We start from the raw sequence: 16,747 nt of genomic DNA, 5'->3' as shown, positions 1-16,747 counted from the left end.
AACCCTATAAAAATTTCTCTTTCTTTTAAAAATTAAGAATGAAAATGAGGTGGTCGACTTCCCCCCTCCAACTCCGCCTCAAGTTCCCCTAGAGGCATATAGGTGCATACAGGATGTGTGTCTATATGTACCAAAGGATCTTGTTTACTGCTGAAACGATATGTTACTCCTTTACATTGCAGCTTCTCATAGGTTATGGAAAGGTTTTATAAAACCTTTTCTTATGCGTTGGCCTAAAACTTTTATTGAATTTTGATTGGTTCATTCATCAAATTGAGTATCCAAACATTTCAACCACTAATTTTAATCTACAAAAAGGTGACGCTTTTTTATTCATATACATAACAACTTCGAGGACTTTATTGAATTTTGATTGATTGGTTTATCAAATTGAGTATCCAAACTTTTAAACCACTAATTTTAATCTACATAATGGGTACTATCGTGTATCATCATTGGAAATATATATCAATTCATCGGCCATTGTCTTATCCCTTTAAATCCCAGCGCCATAAAATTTTAAGCTTTTTTTCTTTATTTCTTTATCCCTGAAAATTTATAAGATGATGATTTTAATTTATCTTTTATTTATTATAAACTGTTGGTGATTTAATAATACTTTATTTTTATTTTATTTTTGTGATTTCATTACATTTTTGTCTGTCTGTCTGTCTGTTCATCTGTCTGTCAATTCTAGTGTCATTTAGTCCATCTATTTGTCTGTCTATCTATTTTTTATCGGTTTGTCAATCTGTTTTTATTTCAAATCTGTTTTTAAATCTGTCCGTCCATCTTTGTCCGTCATTCAGTCCATCTATCCATTATTTATATGTCTGTTTTTCTGTCTGTTATTTTCCATGTCCATCTGTATCTCCATCTGTCTGTTTATCTGTCTGTCCATCTGCATGTCCAACTGTCTGTCTATCTGTCCATCTATATGCCTTTCCATTCGTTGTTCATCTGTATGTCTAACTGTTTTTAAATCTGTATGGCCATCTGTCCGTAAATTTAACTGTCATATATCCATCTATATGTCTGTCTGTCTGTTCTTAATCTGTATGTTTATCTGTTTGACTATCTTTTCTGTCATTCTGTCTATCCGTCTGTCCATTCATTTTTTATCTGTATGTTAAAATCTGTCCCTCCATCTTTCTGTCAATTTGACTTTCATTTAGTCCATCTATCCATTGTCTATTTTTCTGTCGATCTCTCTATAAATCTGTATGTCCATCTGTCCGTCCATCTTTCTGTCAATTTGACTGTCATTTAGTACATCTATTTACCTGTCTATCCATTGTTCATCTGCCTGTCCATCTGTCCTTAAATCTGTAGTCCATCTTTTTGTAAATTTCAATGAGAAATTTCATATTAATTTTATAGTGTTACTGTTACAAAAAAAAAGTTTTAAATCGATAGGACAATGAAATTTACAATTATGGCTATCTGAACGGACGCATGAACTGACTGACACTAATTATAGCTGAGTTGTGACTAAAAATTTTGCTGATTTTTTATAAATTGCTTTTCAAACTTTGAATATCTATGAACTGTAAAATTATCCTAAACTAATAGATTTTTTTCCAATAACATTTTTATATCATATAATTATTTATGGGATTTTTGGAATAATGATTCTTTGAACAACAAAGAACAATATTATAAGTAAGGCATACCTATAATTAAATTCTAGAAATGAAAGTATGATCTTTTCCTGTAACCTTACACTCTACAATAGTTTATGTTCGTTTGTCATTCCCTCTGTTTTTAGAGTTTTGCTTTCATGGATGTTGTCATCCTTGTTTTTTCAGGTAGAATTATCCAGAAATATGGGCTGTTGTTGCAGCAAAGATGAGGAGGTGCATAGATTGATAGATAGATCGACAGATAGATCAATAGATAGATTAATAGATAGATAGATAGATATATAGATAGATAGATAGATAGATAAATAGATAGATAGATAGATAGATAAATAGATAGATAGATAGATAGATAGATAGATAGATAGATAGATAGATAGATAGATAGATAGATAGATAGATAGATAGATAGATAGATAGATAGATAGATAGATAGATAGATAGATAGATAGATAGATAGATAGATTGATAGATAGATTGATAGATAGATCGATAGATAGATCGATAGATAGATCAATAGATAGATCAATAGATACTTCAATAGATAGTTCAATAGATAGAATAAATAGATAGATTGATTGATAAATAGATTGATAACATAAACTACACACATATAGACAGACATACATCGTGTTACTTTTATATAATTGATGATAGAAAAATTTTGTATTTTAGGGCAAAGAAGTAGAATTAACTGATAAAGAAAGTTCATCTATACCCAAAACTCCAACCATAGTTATTCAAGTAAGATTGGGTACCAGTATAATTTACTTTGGGTACTAGTGTCATTCACTTGTTCAATGTTCCCTCCCTTCTAAGAGAATGGGTCTATAAATCCTTGGGTACCAGTATAATTTACAGTCCAATATTACAGAGAATGTGTCTATAAAACTTTGGGTCCTGGTGTCATTCACTTGTTCAATGTTCCCTACCTCCATAAGAGTGTCTATAAAACTTTGGGTACCAGTATAACATAAAGTCTAATTTTCGCTCCCTATTAGAAAGAATGTGTCTTTAAAACTTTGGGTACCAGTATATTATACAGTCTTATATTCCCTACCTCCATAAGAGTGTCTTTAAACTTTGGGTACCAGTATATTATACAGTCTTATATTCCCTACCTCCATAAGAGTGTCTTTAAAACTTTGGGTACCAGTATATTATACAGTCTTATATTCCCTACCTCCATAAGAGTGTCTTTAAAACATTGGGTACCATTAACATTTACAGTCCATTGTTCTTACTCTCCTAGATAGCATTTGTATATAAAGCTTTGGGTACCAGTATATTATACAGTCTTATATTCCCTACCTCCATAAGAGTGTCTTTAAAACTTTGGGTACCAGTATATTATACAGTCCAATATTCCCTCCCCTTCTAGAGAATGTGTCTATAAAACATTGGGTACCAGTATATTATACAGTCTTATGTTCCCTACCTCCATAAGAGTGTCTTCAAAACTTTGGGTACCAGTATATTATACAGTCTTATGTTCCCTACCTCCATAAGAGTATCTTTAAACTATGGGTACCAGTATATTATACAGTCTTATATTCCCTACCTCCATAAGAGTGTCTTTAAACTATAGGTACCAGTATATTATACAGTCTTATATTCCCTACCTCCATAAGAGTGTCTTTAAACTATAGGTACTAGAATAATTTACAGTCTTATATTCCCTACCTCCATAAGAGTGTCTTTAAACTATAGGTACTATCATAATTTACAGTCTTATGTTCCCTACCTCCATAAGAGTGTCTTTAAACTATGGGTACCAGTATATTATACAGTCTTATATTCCCTACCTCCATAAGAGTGTCTTTAAACTATAGGTACCAGTATATTATACAGTCTTATATTCCCTACCTCCATAAGAGTGTCTTTAAACTATAGGTACTAGAATAATTTACAGTCTTATGTTCCCTACCTCCATAAGAGTGTCTTTAAACTATGGGTACCAGTATATTATTCAGTCTTATGTTCTCTACCTCCATAAGAGTGTCTTTAAACTATGGGTACCAGTATATTATACAGTCTTATATTCCCTACCTCCATAAGAGTGTCTTTAAACTATAGGTACCAGTATATTATACAGTCTTATATTCCCTACCTCCATAAGAGTGTCTTTAAACTATGGGTACCAGTATATTATACAGTCTTATATTCCCTACCTCCATAAGAGTGTCTTTAAACTATAGGTACCAGTATATTATACAGTCTTATATTCCCTACCTCCATAAGAGTGTCTTTAAACTATAGGTACCAGTATATTATACAGTCTTATATTCCCTACCTCCATAAGAGTGTCTTTAAACTATGGGTACCAGTATATTATACAGTCTTATATTCCCTACCTCCATAAGAGTGTCTTTAAACTATAGGTACTAGAATAATTTACAGTCTTATGTTCCCTACCTCCATAAGAGTGTCTTTAAACTATAGGTACTAGAATAATTTACAGTCTTATGTTCCCTACCTCCATAAGAGTGTCTTTAAACTATGGGTACCAGTATATTATTCAGTCTTATGTTCTCTACCTCCATAAGAGTGTCTTTAAACTATAGGTACCAGTATATTATACAGTCTTATATTCCCTACCTCCATAAGAGTGTCTTTAAACTATAGGTACCAGTATATTATACAGTCTTATATTCCCTACCTCCATAAGAGTGTCTTTAAACTATAGGTACCAGTATATTATACAGTCTTATATTCCCTACCTCCATAAGAGTGTCTTTAAACTATAGGTACTAGAATAATTTACAGTCTTATGTTCCCTACCTCCATAAGAGTGTCTTTAAACTATGGGTACCAGTATATTATTCAGTCTTATGTTCTCTACCTCCATAAGAGTGTCTTTAAACTATAGGTACCAGTATATTATACAGTCTTATATTCCCTACCTCCATAAGAGTGTCTTTAAACTATAGGTACCAGTATATTATACAGTCTTATATTCCCTACCTCCATAAGAGTGTCTTTAAACTATAGGTACCAGTATATTATACAGTCTTATGTTCTCTACCTCCATAAGAGTGTCTTTAAACTATGGGTACCAGTATATTATACAGTCTTATATTCCCTACCTCCATAAGAGTGTCTTTAAACTATAGGTACTAGAATAATTTACAGTCTTATGTTCCCTACCTCCATAAGAGTGTCTTTAAACTTTGGGTACCAGAATGGATTCATAAAACATTGGGTACCAGAATATTATACAGTCTTATGTTCCCTACCTCCATAAGAGCGTCTTTAAACTTTGGGTACTATCATAATTTACAGTTCAATATTTCTCACTGCTAAGAGAAAGTGTCTTTAAAACTTTGGGTACCAGTATAATTTACAGTCCAATGTTCTTTCTCTCCAAGAAAAAATATGTCTATAAAACATTGGGTACCAGTATATTATACAGTCCAATGTTCCCTGTCTCGCTAAGAGTGTCTTTAAACTATGGGTACCAGTATATTATACAGTCTTATGTTCTCTACCTCCATAAGAGTGTCTTTAAACTTTGGGTACTATCATAATTTACAGTCCAATGTTTTCTACCTCGCTAAAAGAATGGGTTTTTAAAACTTTGGGTACCAGTATAATTTACAGTCAAATGTTTTCTACCTCGCTAAAAGAATGGGTCTATAAAACTTTGGGTACCAGTATATTATACTGTCTTATGTTCCCTACCCCCTTAAGAGTGTCTTTAAACTTTGGGTACCAATATGATATAAAGTCTAATGTTCTCTCCCTCCATAAGAGTGTCTTTAAACTTTGGGTACCAGTATAATATACAATCTAATGTTCCCTCCCTCGCTAAGAGGGTCTTTAAAACTTTGGGTACCAGTATAATTTGCAGTCCAATGTGTTCTACCTCGCTAAAAGAATAGGTTTTTAAAACTTTGGGTACAAGTATCATTTAATGCCCAAAGTTCCTTCCCTCGCTAACTTTGGGTACCAGTATAATTTACAGTCAAATGTTCCTTCCCTCGCTAAGAGTGTCTTTAAACTTTGGGTACTATCATAATTTACAGTCCAATGTTTTCTACCTCGCTAAAAGAATGGGTTTTTAAAACTTTGGGTACCAGTATAATTTACAGTCCGATATTCTCTTCCTCCCAGATATTATGTTCTTCTTCTTCTTGTAGCCTCGCCTCCTCAGTTAGTATCATCATCAATTTCATCATGGGTAGCCAGGTTTAGGAATCTGGCACACTCTAGAGGTCTCAGCCAAAGGTCACGTGGGGTGAGGGTGGTAGGATTGGCTGGACAGTTGAACAGGTGGTTCGTAGTATGTCCTGGTTGTAGACAGAGAGGACATATGTCTGGAACAGGATCTCTTTTGTTGATTCTGGATTTATAGCTAAAAAGCATAATGCTATATCCAGATCTGAGCTGGGCAAGGGTGGATCTGGTGGCTCTGGGAAGGGCCTTTTCAGAGTCACAGATCTTGGGGGGTGGAGCACCTAGGACTTTATTGTGCTCTAAAGTAGCAATCTGGTCACGTACAGAGTTGGTATGAATGGCCTTTAGTCTCTGCTTATATATCTCAGAGGGAAGGTCAGGGTAGGACACTTGCTGGATTTCCCGACCAAACTTGGACACCAGGGTTTCATTCATCTGGCGTCCAGGGGGGGGAGGGGGTTGGTTCCAGTCAACTCTGTTTGGGTGATTCGGCAGCTGTGTTGATAGCAGAAACTGCTTGCTAAGCATTTCACAATGTTCTTTAACCCTCATGATCTTGGTCTCCTGGTGGAGGTGATCAGGTTTGGACATTATGTGGCAGCCGGTAGCTGCCCGCAAAGCAGCGTTCTGGGCAACCTGGATTACATCCCAGGTAGTGTCAGCCAAGGCAGGTGTCCAAATAGGACAACAGTAGTTGATGAGCGATTGGCCTATGGCTTTGAAGGTGGTGGTTATGGTCTCCTTGTCTTTACCCCAGGTTGAGCCTGTCAATGCCAACAAGACATTGTTCTTGGCCTGGAGCTTGGACTTCAGGTTGTTAGCATGCTGCCTGAAGGAGAGAAGGGTGTCGAAACAGATGCCAAGAAAAGTTGGTTTCTTGACTGTAGGTACCACTTGTCCATCCACTTCAATCTGGAGAACTACGCCCGCATCATTAGAAAATGTTGAGAACACAGTGGCAGATGACTTGGAAGGACTGATGAACAGGTTTCTGCCCTTGAACCAGTCGTTCAAGGTGGCCAGGTAGCTGTTCAATTCTCTAACAATAGGATCAAACTTAGGTCCGGAATTTAGCACATTGCTGTCATCAGCATAGGTGACGAGTTTGATTTTACCTGGAGGAGCTGGCATGGTGGACATGTAGAGGTTAAACAGGATGGGGGAGAGAACTCCACCTTGGGGGACACCCTGCTTAACTTTCCGATATTTAGAGGTGGAATTTCGGAACAGCACAAAGGTCTGTCTACCTCGCAGGTAACCACACAGGAATCTCTTGATGTAAGCATCAAGTGGGAGGTTGTTTATGTCCCGAAGAAGTATATGATGGTCAACAGTATCGAAAGCTCTTGAAAGATCAATAGCAACAGATACTGTTCTGTGGACTGGCTTTTTCCTGTTCAAACCTTTATCAATGTGGTCTCGGATACTTTGTAGAGCTGTAAGGGTTGATCTGCCCTTTCTGAAACCATGCTGGTGGTCAGCAAGTTCTACGGCGTCTGTAAGATAGGGAAGGATCAGGGCCTCGAGAATCTTAGCTGGTGGTGAGAGAATGGAGACTGGACGGTAACTGGATCCTTTATTCGCCGGCTTTCCTGGTTTCAGTAAGGTGATTATCTTAGCTGTCTTCCATTTGCCGGGTGTATGGGCTGTGCTCAAGACTAAGTTGAAGATGTCTGTGAGGAACTTGATGCCGTGGGGGCCCAAGTGCTTAAGCATAATGGGAGACAAGCCATCTGGTCCTATAGCTTTAGAGTTTTTAGCTCTCTTGATGGCAGCTGCTGTCTGGGCAGGGGTAAATTTAATCTTAGGCTGTTCTTTTGGCTTGCTTTGCATTGACCGTAAGGTGTTACGAAGAGCCTGTTCTGGTTTCTTGTCGATGTTAGGTGTATACTGTTGATTAAATTTGTTTGCCAATTTGGTTGCGTCAATGGTAGGTTTATTGTCCTCAAAGTCTATACCCTGGTTGTCTGGTTGAGTGGGCTGGTCATTTAAACTCTTGACAGTCTTCCAGAGCTTTTGACTTCCTGGCTGACAAGTGGAAAGATATTCTTGCCATTTTTCTTTCCTGTGTTCTCTAATTGATTTGTTGATGTTCTTGTTGAGTTCAGGAATACGATCATCAGCAGGATTATTTTTCTTGAGGTTATCCCTTTCATCTATCAGTCTTGCTGCTTCCGTAGATAGGGCATTGTATGTACGGGGGATTCTGCCTGCAGGAATGTATTTGTGTGCTGCTTGCTGGACAATTTTGGAGAAATATTTTTCGGCTTCGTAAACGTCTGTGACCTCTCTAGCCGAGGAGAAAATATTTTCAGTGAAAACCTGGAAGTTGGGCCAATCAGCTTTATTGTAATTAACGTAGGTGAAATGAGGAGTGTTGGTTTTTGTGATTTCAGCTGCAAGACTAATAATAATTGGAAGATGATCTGAGCTTAAGCTGTTATCCAGATTCCAGTTGACAGTTGGAATCAGGCTAGAGGAAGCTATGCTGACGTCTGGAGCTGTTGAAGCATTAGCTGTAACTCTGGTTGGCTGATCTTCGTTTATTACACCAAAGTTCAAGCCAGTGATGGTGTCGACCAAGAGTCTACCTCTAGCATCTTCGTTTGCTTCAGAGTGCCATAATTGGTGGTGTGCATTAACATCTCCAAGGATTAGGGATGAATTTCCTAAATCTACAAACAGATGGTCAATTGGAGGTGCATAATTTTGATTACAGCTACTCTGTGGAGGGATATACACATTGCGTATGTATAGAGGATCATTGTTTTTGCCAGGTAAACTGATGGTGAGTGTTTCCATGTGTGGATCCTGTTCGAGTGTTGGTGGTGTTTTCTCAAGGTTAAAGGTAACATCCTTGTGGACAAGAAATGCTAATCCTCCACCCTTATTTGTTCCTCTATCTTTACGGACAAGTGTGTAGTTTGGTGTTTTTAACTTCTTTGATTTACCAGTGAGCTTCGTTTCTTGAATTGCTCCTATCTTGATGTTTTTCTTCTCCATATAATGAAGAAGTTCATCTAGTTTACCGACGATTCCATTGATGTTAAATTGGAGTATTTTCAAGTTAGAGCTGTTAGTAGTGTTGGGTTGTTGTTGAGCTTGAGGGGGAGGTGTGGGAGGGCGCGGGGGGGGTGGTGAAGGGCGTCTACGACGAGGGGGTGGGGTGGGGCTGCCTCGTTGTGGGTTAACTTGAGGGGGCGGGGGTGGGCGGCCACGTCGGGGGGGGTTGGGTGTGGGGGGCTTAGGTGACAGATGTGAGCAACAGGGTCCATACCATGATGTGAATTTTTTGCGTTCATTAGCAGATTTTAGTTGGGAACACTTTATATGAAGCCAGCCGTTGCATTTGTTACATTCTACACAGGTTGATATGATCTTCTTGGTACAAACAGTACAGAACCAAGCAGGACCTGGGTTCTGTTCTATACCAGCTATCAGCAATAATAGCCGAATAAGACATGCTGATATTGTCTTATGCGTTGTCAAACATACTAAAAACTCGGTTCAGCTGCGGGGTAAGCCACATTGTCGGTGATGTTACAAAAAAGGAGTCCTCTGGTGTTGATGTTGATGATGATGATACATTTTGGGAGGTTTGGAGATTGTACGTGTTTGCTCTTGGCTTCCCCGCAGCTGCTGATGTTGTTGCTGTTGCAGTAGAAGGTGGATCCGCGACGTAGACACGGCAAACATAGGATTATGTTCGTATGAAACCTTGGGTACCAGTATAATTTACAGTCATATGTTCCTTCCTTTGCTAAGAGAATGGGTCTATAAAACTTTGGGTACTAGTGTCATTCACTTGTTCAATGTTCCCTCCCTCCCAAGAAAATGGGTCTATAAAACCTTGGGTACCAGTATAATAAACAGTCTTATATTCCCTACCTCCATAAGAGTGGCTTTAAAACTTTGTGTACCAGTATATTATACAGTCTTATATTCCCTACCTCCATAAGAGTGTCTTTAAACTATAGGTACCAGTATATTATACACTCTTATATTCCCTACCTCCATAAGAGTGTCTTTAAACTATAGGTACTAGAATAATTTACAGTCTTATGTTCCCTACCTCCATAAGAGTGTCTTTAAACTATGGGTACCAGTATATTATTCAGTCTTATGTTCTCTACCTCCATAAGAGTGTCTTTAAACTATAGGTACCAGTATATTATACAGTCTTATATTCCCTACCTCCATAAGAGTGTCTTTAAACTATAGGTACCAGTATATTATACACTCTTATATTCCCTACCTCCATAAGAGTGTCTTTAAACTATAGGTACTAGAATAATTTACAGTCTTATGTTCCCTACCTCCATAAGAGTGTCTTTAAAACTTTGGGTACCAGTATATTATACAGTCTTATATTCCCTACCTCCATAAGAGTGTCTTTAAACTATAGGTACCAGTATATTATACAGTCTTATATTCCCTACCTCCATAAGAGTGTCTTTAAAACTTTGGGTACCAGTATATTATACAGTCTTATATTCCCTACCTCCATAAGAGTGTCTTTAAACTATAGGTACCAGTATATTATACAGTCTTATATTCCCTACCTCCATAAGAGTGTCTTTAAAACTTTGGGTACCAGTATATTATACAGTCTTATATTCCCTACCTCCATAAGAGTGTCTTTAAACTATAGGTACCAGTATATTATACAGTCTTATATTCCCTACCTCCATAAGAGTGTCTTTAAACTATAGGTACTAGTATATTATACAGTCTTATATTCCCTACCTCCATAAGAGTGTCTTTAAAACTTTGGGTACCAGTATATTATTCAGTCTTATGTTCTCTACCTCCATAAGAGTGTCTTTAAAACTTTGGGTACCAGTATAATTTACAGTCCAATATTCCCTCCCCTTCTAGAGAATATGTCTTTAAAACAATGGGTACCAGTATATTATACAGTCCAATGTTTTCTACCTCGCTAAAAGAATGGGTTTTTAAAACTTTGAGTACCAGTATAATTTACAGTCCAATGTTTTTCTACCTCGCTAAAAGAATGGGTCTATAAAACCTTGGGTACTATTAACATTTACAGTCCATTGTTCTTTCTCTCCTAGAGAGCATTTGTATATAAAACTTTGGGTACCAGAATAATAAACAGTCCAATGTTCCTTCCTTTGCTAAGAAAATGGGTCTATAAAACTTTGTGTGCCAGAAACATTTACAGTAAAATAATTCCTAACTGCTAAGAGAATGTGTCTATAAAACATTGGGTACCAGTATGATTTACAGTCCAATGTTCTCTTCCTCCTAGAAAGAATAGGTCTATAAAACTTTGGGTACTAGTATAATAAAAAGTCCAATATTTCCTCCAAGATAAAATTTGTCTATAAAACTTTGGGTCCTCGTGTCATTAACTTATTCAATCTTCCCTCACTTCCTAAGAAAATGTGTCTATAAAACATTGGGTACCAGTATATTATACAGTCTAATGTTCCCTCCCTCCTAAGGGAATGGGTCTATAAAACCTTGGGTACTATTAACATTTAATGCCCAAAGTTCCTTCCCTCGCTAAGATAATTTATAAATAAAACTTTTGGTGCCAGTATAATCTAGGTATTAATAATATACAATATTTTCTAGGAGGCTACTCCTGCTGTAGCCAGAAAAAATGTTCAGGTTAGTACTACCAGGGTTGAGGGTATGAGGGTATCTATCATAATTATCATAATTTATCATAATTGGGGATGTACATCAATTTATTGTCCATTGTCTTATCCCTCATGTTATTTATTGAAAGAAAGGGCAGGGAGGGAGGGGACATTGGGCTGTTTATTCCACTAGTCCCCAAAGTATTTTAATAATGTTTTCTTATTCGCTGGCTTAACAACTTTGGGGACTTTTACTTAATTTTGATTGGTTGTTTCATTAAATAGAGTGTCTATACATTTCAACCACTAATTATTTCATCTTCAGAAGAAGTAATTTTTGCAAATCATCATGGGGGATAAACTTCATTTTATTCGTCATTTTCTTATCCCTTAGGATCCCTGCATAAGTGCCATAACATGTACTTTACTGTTTGTTTGTTATTCATCTTATAATTGGTTTGTCATTGCGGGGCTGTTTTTAGACATGTTCCCAATCTAAAGGGATAAGACAATGGCCGATAAATTTATGTACGTCCCCAATAATGATACAAAACTTACCCCTTAAGTAGATTACAATTTGTAGTTGAAATGTTTGAACACATTCAACTAAATGAACCAACCAAAATTCAATGAAAGTCCCCAACAAATAACAAAACGTTCTTCAAAAACTTTGGGGACTAGTGTAATGAACAGCCCAATGTCCCATTCCTCCCATTTATTAGTTTTAGAGAAAAAAAATGTTTTAACAAAAACGAAAAAATCTTTCAATTTTCATAGAAAATGTTTTTTTTTGTGTCTAAAAAGAATAAAATCTATTAATATATTTTTTTTAAATCTTCAAACTGAAAAAAAAACATAATTGAATAGTTATTTATCGCAACGTATTACAGACAGCTTTCTACAGGCTTTAAAATGAAGAATTATTAGATTAAAACAAAAGCTAACAAAATTGTTAATTTTGTGATGTTTAATTTAATATTCGTGGAAAATTGTCTGTGATACGATGCTATACATGATTTTTCAGTATGGCAGAGAACCGGTGCTAATCCAGTGGATAGTAATTGGTTTCGAATCCATCCTGGAATAAATTAAAAATCCTCCAATAGAAAACATCCAATAATTTTACAGATAATCTATCCGTTTAGATGCTAGAAATTAGGTGAATCCTAAAATGGTGGGTCCGGCTCTCTGGCATATCTCAATTTTGGCGAACTTAAAATTTTGCAACGCCTTAGTAGAAACAAAATTAATTTATATTTAGAATATATACATTCTGTATTAAAAAGCAATTAAAATTATCAAGAAATTTAATTTTGTATAACAAAAATATCAATTTGATTTTAAAAATTAGCGATGACATCGCAGACAACTTCGTATGAAAATAATGTAAAAATTCGAGTTACTTCTAGGATGTCATGACACTTTTTTTTAGTAGCGAAGCTACTCTATTTCCAAAATGTCCATCTATACTTAACTTTGTCATAAATGGAGTAGGGGAAAGGTGATTTTCTCAGCTACTATTCAAGATAGACACCTGAAACTTCTTGACACCATTCATATAATCATTTTTGAAAACAATGGCAGTTGTAGGTAGCTTTACCCCTTCCGTTTTTGAGTGGGGAGGAGGGGGACGGGCATTGAACGCTTCCTTTAACCTTTTATATCATCCTCTATTACAGCAAGAAGGTTGTGTGCATATTCCCTGGTTGTTAAAAAATTTCCGACCGTAAGTCGTTACCTTGATAAAACAAACAAATAAACTAATAGGAAACCATTGTTCTAGAGTTCCTCAGATGTTTTCTATCTAATTTTATGTGTGAGAGTCCACATCTCCATCCTTGGGGTTACAGGATGCGAACAAACAAGGCAGGATCATGCAGGTGAAGAACAAAAATATTTTTTTTACTTAAACAAAGCTTTTTACATTACCAATATATTAAAAGATCCTATAGAAGTCCATATCAATTTAAAATATAGGGTTTAAAGTCATTTTCAGGTTTTGGGTATGACCTGCATAAAACTTTAAATGGCTCCTATGAAAGCACTTTTAGACTAAGATAATTTTATTTTTAAACTCCAAGCTTAAACTAACATGTTAACATGACATATTAAAATGTCATAAAAATCTGCCGCTATTCTCCCACCAACCGCTAACTGCAGTGGCAGACAGCTTCCAAGTACACCACTGAAGTTTATATTTTGAGAATTCTAATACAAAATAAACTTTTTTTTTTGGAAAAATTGCTCTTCTACCCTCAAAAATAAAGAAAACTACAGCAGCTTAAAATCTTTAAAAAGGGCCTAACAAGGATGACAACATCCATAAGTAGCGTGGCACAAAAATCGTGGATGGGAATACATACAAATAGAATGAAAGAGTAATCTTTAAAATCAAGAAAAGATTCACTGGAAAAAATAAACACAAAACCTTATTTTATTTTCTATAATGATTGACATACCAACGGCCAAAGTAAATTATTTGCTGGATTTAATTTAGATATCAATAACTAAAAAAGATTTGAAAATCGGACCATAAACACCAAAGTTATGGTGAAAAATTTGAAAAATACAAATATAGCCTAAAACCTGCTAAAAAGCAGTCCGACCGCTATGAATGTGTTAAAGTTAATTATGCTCGTTAGTGTTGGGAATGTTGACAAAAAGTTTCAGCCTTCTATCTGTCATAGGAGCCGAGAAAATCACGTTCCCCCCACTTTGTCTCCAACCGAAATACGGACATTTTGAATTATAGAGTAGCTTCGATACTAAAGTAAAAGGGTAGGAAATACAGAAATTCTTTATAAAACAAACACTCTTTTAGACGGACTAAAAGACATTTTAAATTATAGAGTAAATTGCAAACAAATAAAAGATTCATTTTTCAGCTCAATTTGTTCCTGCAAACATTTTAAAAAAAGCCTTTCTATAATTTTGATCGGTCCCCCCGCCCGTACGTCCGTCCATACGAATTAGAAAGTGTAGCAACTCTACCAAGAAAGTCTGTACGTTCATTTAACCCTTAACGGTCGGAGAGGGGGGGGGGCGTTCAACGCCCCCCCATCCGGTTTTTTCTATCTCATTTTCTGTGTGTGAAAGATAAAGAGCCCATACTGCTTGACTTTTTAAGTGTGGGTATGACACATAACTGAGAGTTGGAATTTTTTGAATATCTCCATCCTGGCGGGCACAGGATGCCAGCAAACCTGGCAGAGTCATCCAGGTAAAGAACAAAAATATTTTTTTAATTAAACAAAGCATTTTATCTTACCAAAATACTAAAATATCCTTTAGTAGTACATCCTCATATTAAATACAGGTGTTCAAGTCAATTTCAGGTTCCAGGTATGATCCTGCAGGTCCTGATCCTCCAGGTCTCCAGAAATCTTTAAAAGGCTCCTGTGGCCGCAATTTTTGACTTAGAGACTTCAAACTTTAAACTTAAGCTTTTCTTACATGTCTACATAATGTATTAAAATTTCATAAAGATCCGCCGCCGTTTTCCCGCCGACCGCCGACTGCGGCGGCTGGCAGCTGCCAAATATAGCTGCTGCCGCTGAAATTTATGTTTTGATATTTCAAATATAAAATTTACATAAAAATAAACATTTTCTGCAAAAAAATTTTCTTCTAGCTTCAAAAATAAAAAAATTACAGCCGTTTAAATTTTTTAAGTAAAAAAGGACCTAAAAACAAAGGTTGTTAAATAAAAGGGTGAAGGAAACAAAAATTGACTTTGACTTACTTAAGGTCGGAAATTCATCATAACACAGGGAACTTGCACAAAAAAATTTAGCCCTCTAGCTCTAATAGGAACTGAGATAATAAGGGGGGGCATTGAACGCCCCCCCCCCCCCACGACTGATTAAGGTGCGGCAAGGGGCCCGACTGTTAAGGGTTAAAACATGCTGATTTGTAACTTTTTTGACAACATTTTTTGTATGAAATAATAATTAAAATCGACATTTTAGAATTGTCATATCAATTTCGAATTTTTCATAATGATTCCTATGACAGTTAGGCACAATTTAGAACAGTTTTGTACGAATAAGAAAGCGTAGCAACTCTATATTATCTATCAGAAAGTCAGTAACTCCATTAAAAGATGCTGTTTATCCTTTTTATCTGGTTTTTGGAATAATGATTCCTAGGAAAATAAGTTAAAGTATTATAAGCAAGGCATCTCTATAATCAAATCCTAAATATGAAAGTATGTCCTTTTACTGATTCCTATATTTATGCAATTTTACAAAAAATGTATGTACAATTTTGTTTAGACTTGGAAATTAATGTTCGTATTTTATTGTTTGACTGTTCTTCCTTCTGATTTTAGAGCTTTGATTTTATGGATGTTGTCATCCTCGTTTTACTTTAAAGTGAACACATTTTATATTCTGCGAATAAATTGACGCCTAAGCTAAAGTCATCCGTTACTGTTGAAATGAAAGATAATCAGAAATAAAATATGATACATGTATAAAAAATCAATATTTTTTATATTTTTATTCTCAAAACTGTTTAATTAATGGTGGTGAATTAACCACTTTTTGGTACGCCCCCCTTGAAACGCCTCTATTATTCTACATTCAAATTGATAATAGTACACAATGTTATTAGGTACATTGTTGTATTGATTTTTTAAAAGAAAAAAGAAATTTAATTTTAAAAGATAATTTAATAACAACCGTTCGAGATTATATTAATCAATAATAATTTTTAGATTTTTTCGTTTAATTAAATTCTTTGAAATTTTGGCGATAGTTCTCAGTGAGTAAACATACAAAATGAATGTTGTTATATATTTTTGACTTTAAACAAATGCTTTAGTTAAGACAAATTAGAACTACTCTATAACTCAAAATTTTAATGTGTTCGTCTGTAAGAATTGGTATTTGAAAAAGCTAAAGATTTTAACTGCTATATAATAAAGATGGCTAAATTTTTATGGAAAAATTATGGTTTCCTCAAAGGGACTAGTTGAGCAAAGAACACCGCAAACACTCTAAATTACAAATAAATTGAAAATAATGAATTCGGAAATTTTTAAAGTGAAGCTTCTCTATAATTATGGTCGATCGGTCAGTCTGTCTGTCCGGCCGTGACGGTTAGCTCTTTTTGTTAATTTAGACATTTTTTCTTATCAATTAAATAATTTTGTATGTTGATTCCTATATAAGTCAAATACGATTTAGGAAGCATAGCATCTGTTAAGTAAATGTTACTAGAATTTCTGTATGTCCATTTCAAACATGTTGATTTTAAATTTTTTTTTGCGATAGTTGGCGATAATTGAAATAATGATTCCTAAGACAACATTATACAGTG

The 16,747-nt window shown here is 35.4% G+C and overlaps 1 protein-coding gene across 1 annotated transcript in view; it reads left to right on the top strand.

Annotated features, from left to right (window-relative positions):
* The first annotated feature begins 1,772 nt into the window (after window positions 1–1,772).
* The window catches only part of LOC145307601 (uncharacterized), a 43,319-nt gene continuing 28,344 nt past the window's right edge, over window positions 1,773–16,747 (top strand). The window contains exons 1-3 of the mRNA XM_080150055.1: window positions 1,773–1,856; window positions 2,316–2,384; window positions 11,418–11,453. Of these exons, the coding sequence (XP_080006181.1) occupies window positions 1,785–1,856; window positions 2,316–2,384; window positions 11,418–11,453 (177 nt within the window). The 5' untranslated portion in view covers window positions 1,773–1,784. The remainder of the gene's footprint in view (window positions 1,857–2,315; window positions 2,385–11,417; window positions 11,454–16,747) is intronic.

This window comes from Acartia tonsa, chromosome 15, assembly GCF_053477335.1.
Source record: "Acartia tonsa isolate MP-2025a chromosome 15, ASM5347733v1, whole genome shotgun sequence".
Taxonomy (NCBI): Eukaryota; Metazoa; Arthropoda; class Copepoda; order Calanoida; family Acartiidae; genus Acartia; species Acartia tonsa.
Note: the sequence above shows the minus strand (reverse complement) of the source record. Positions and strands in the feature narration are given on the sequence as shown.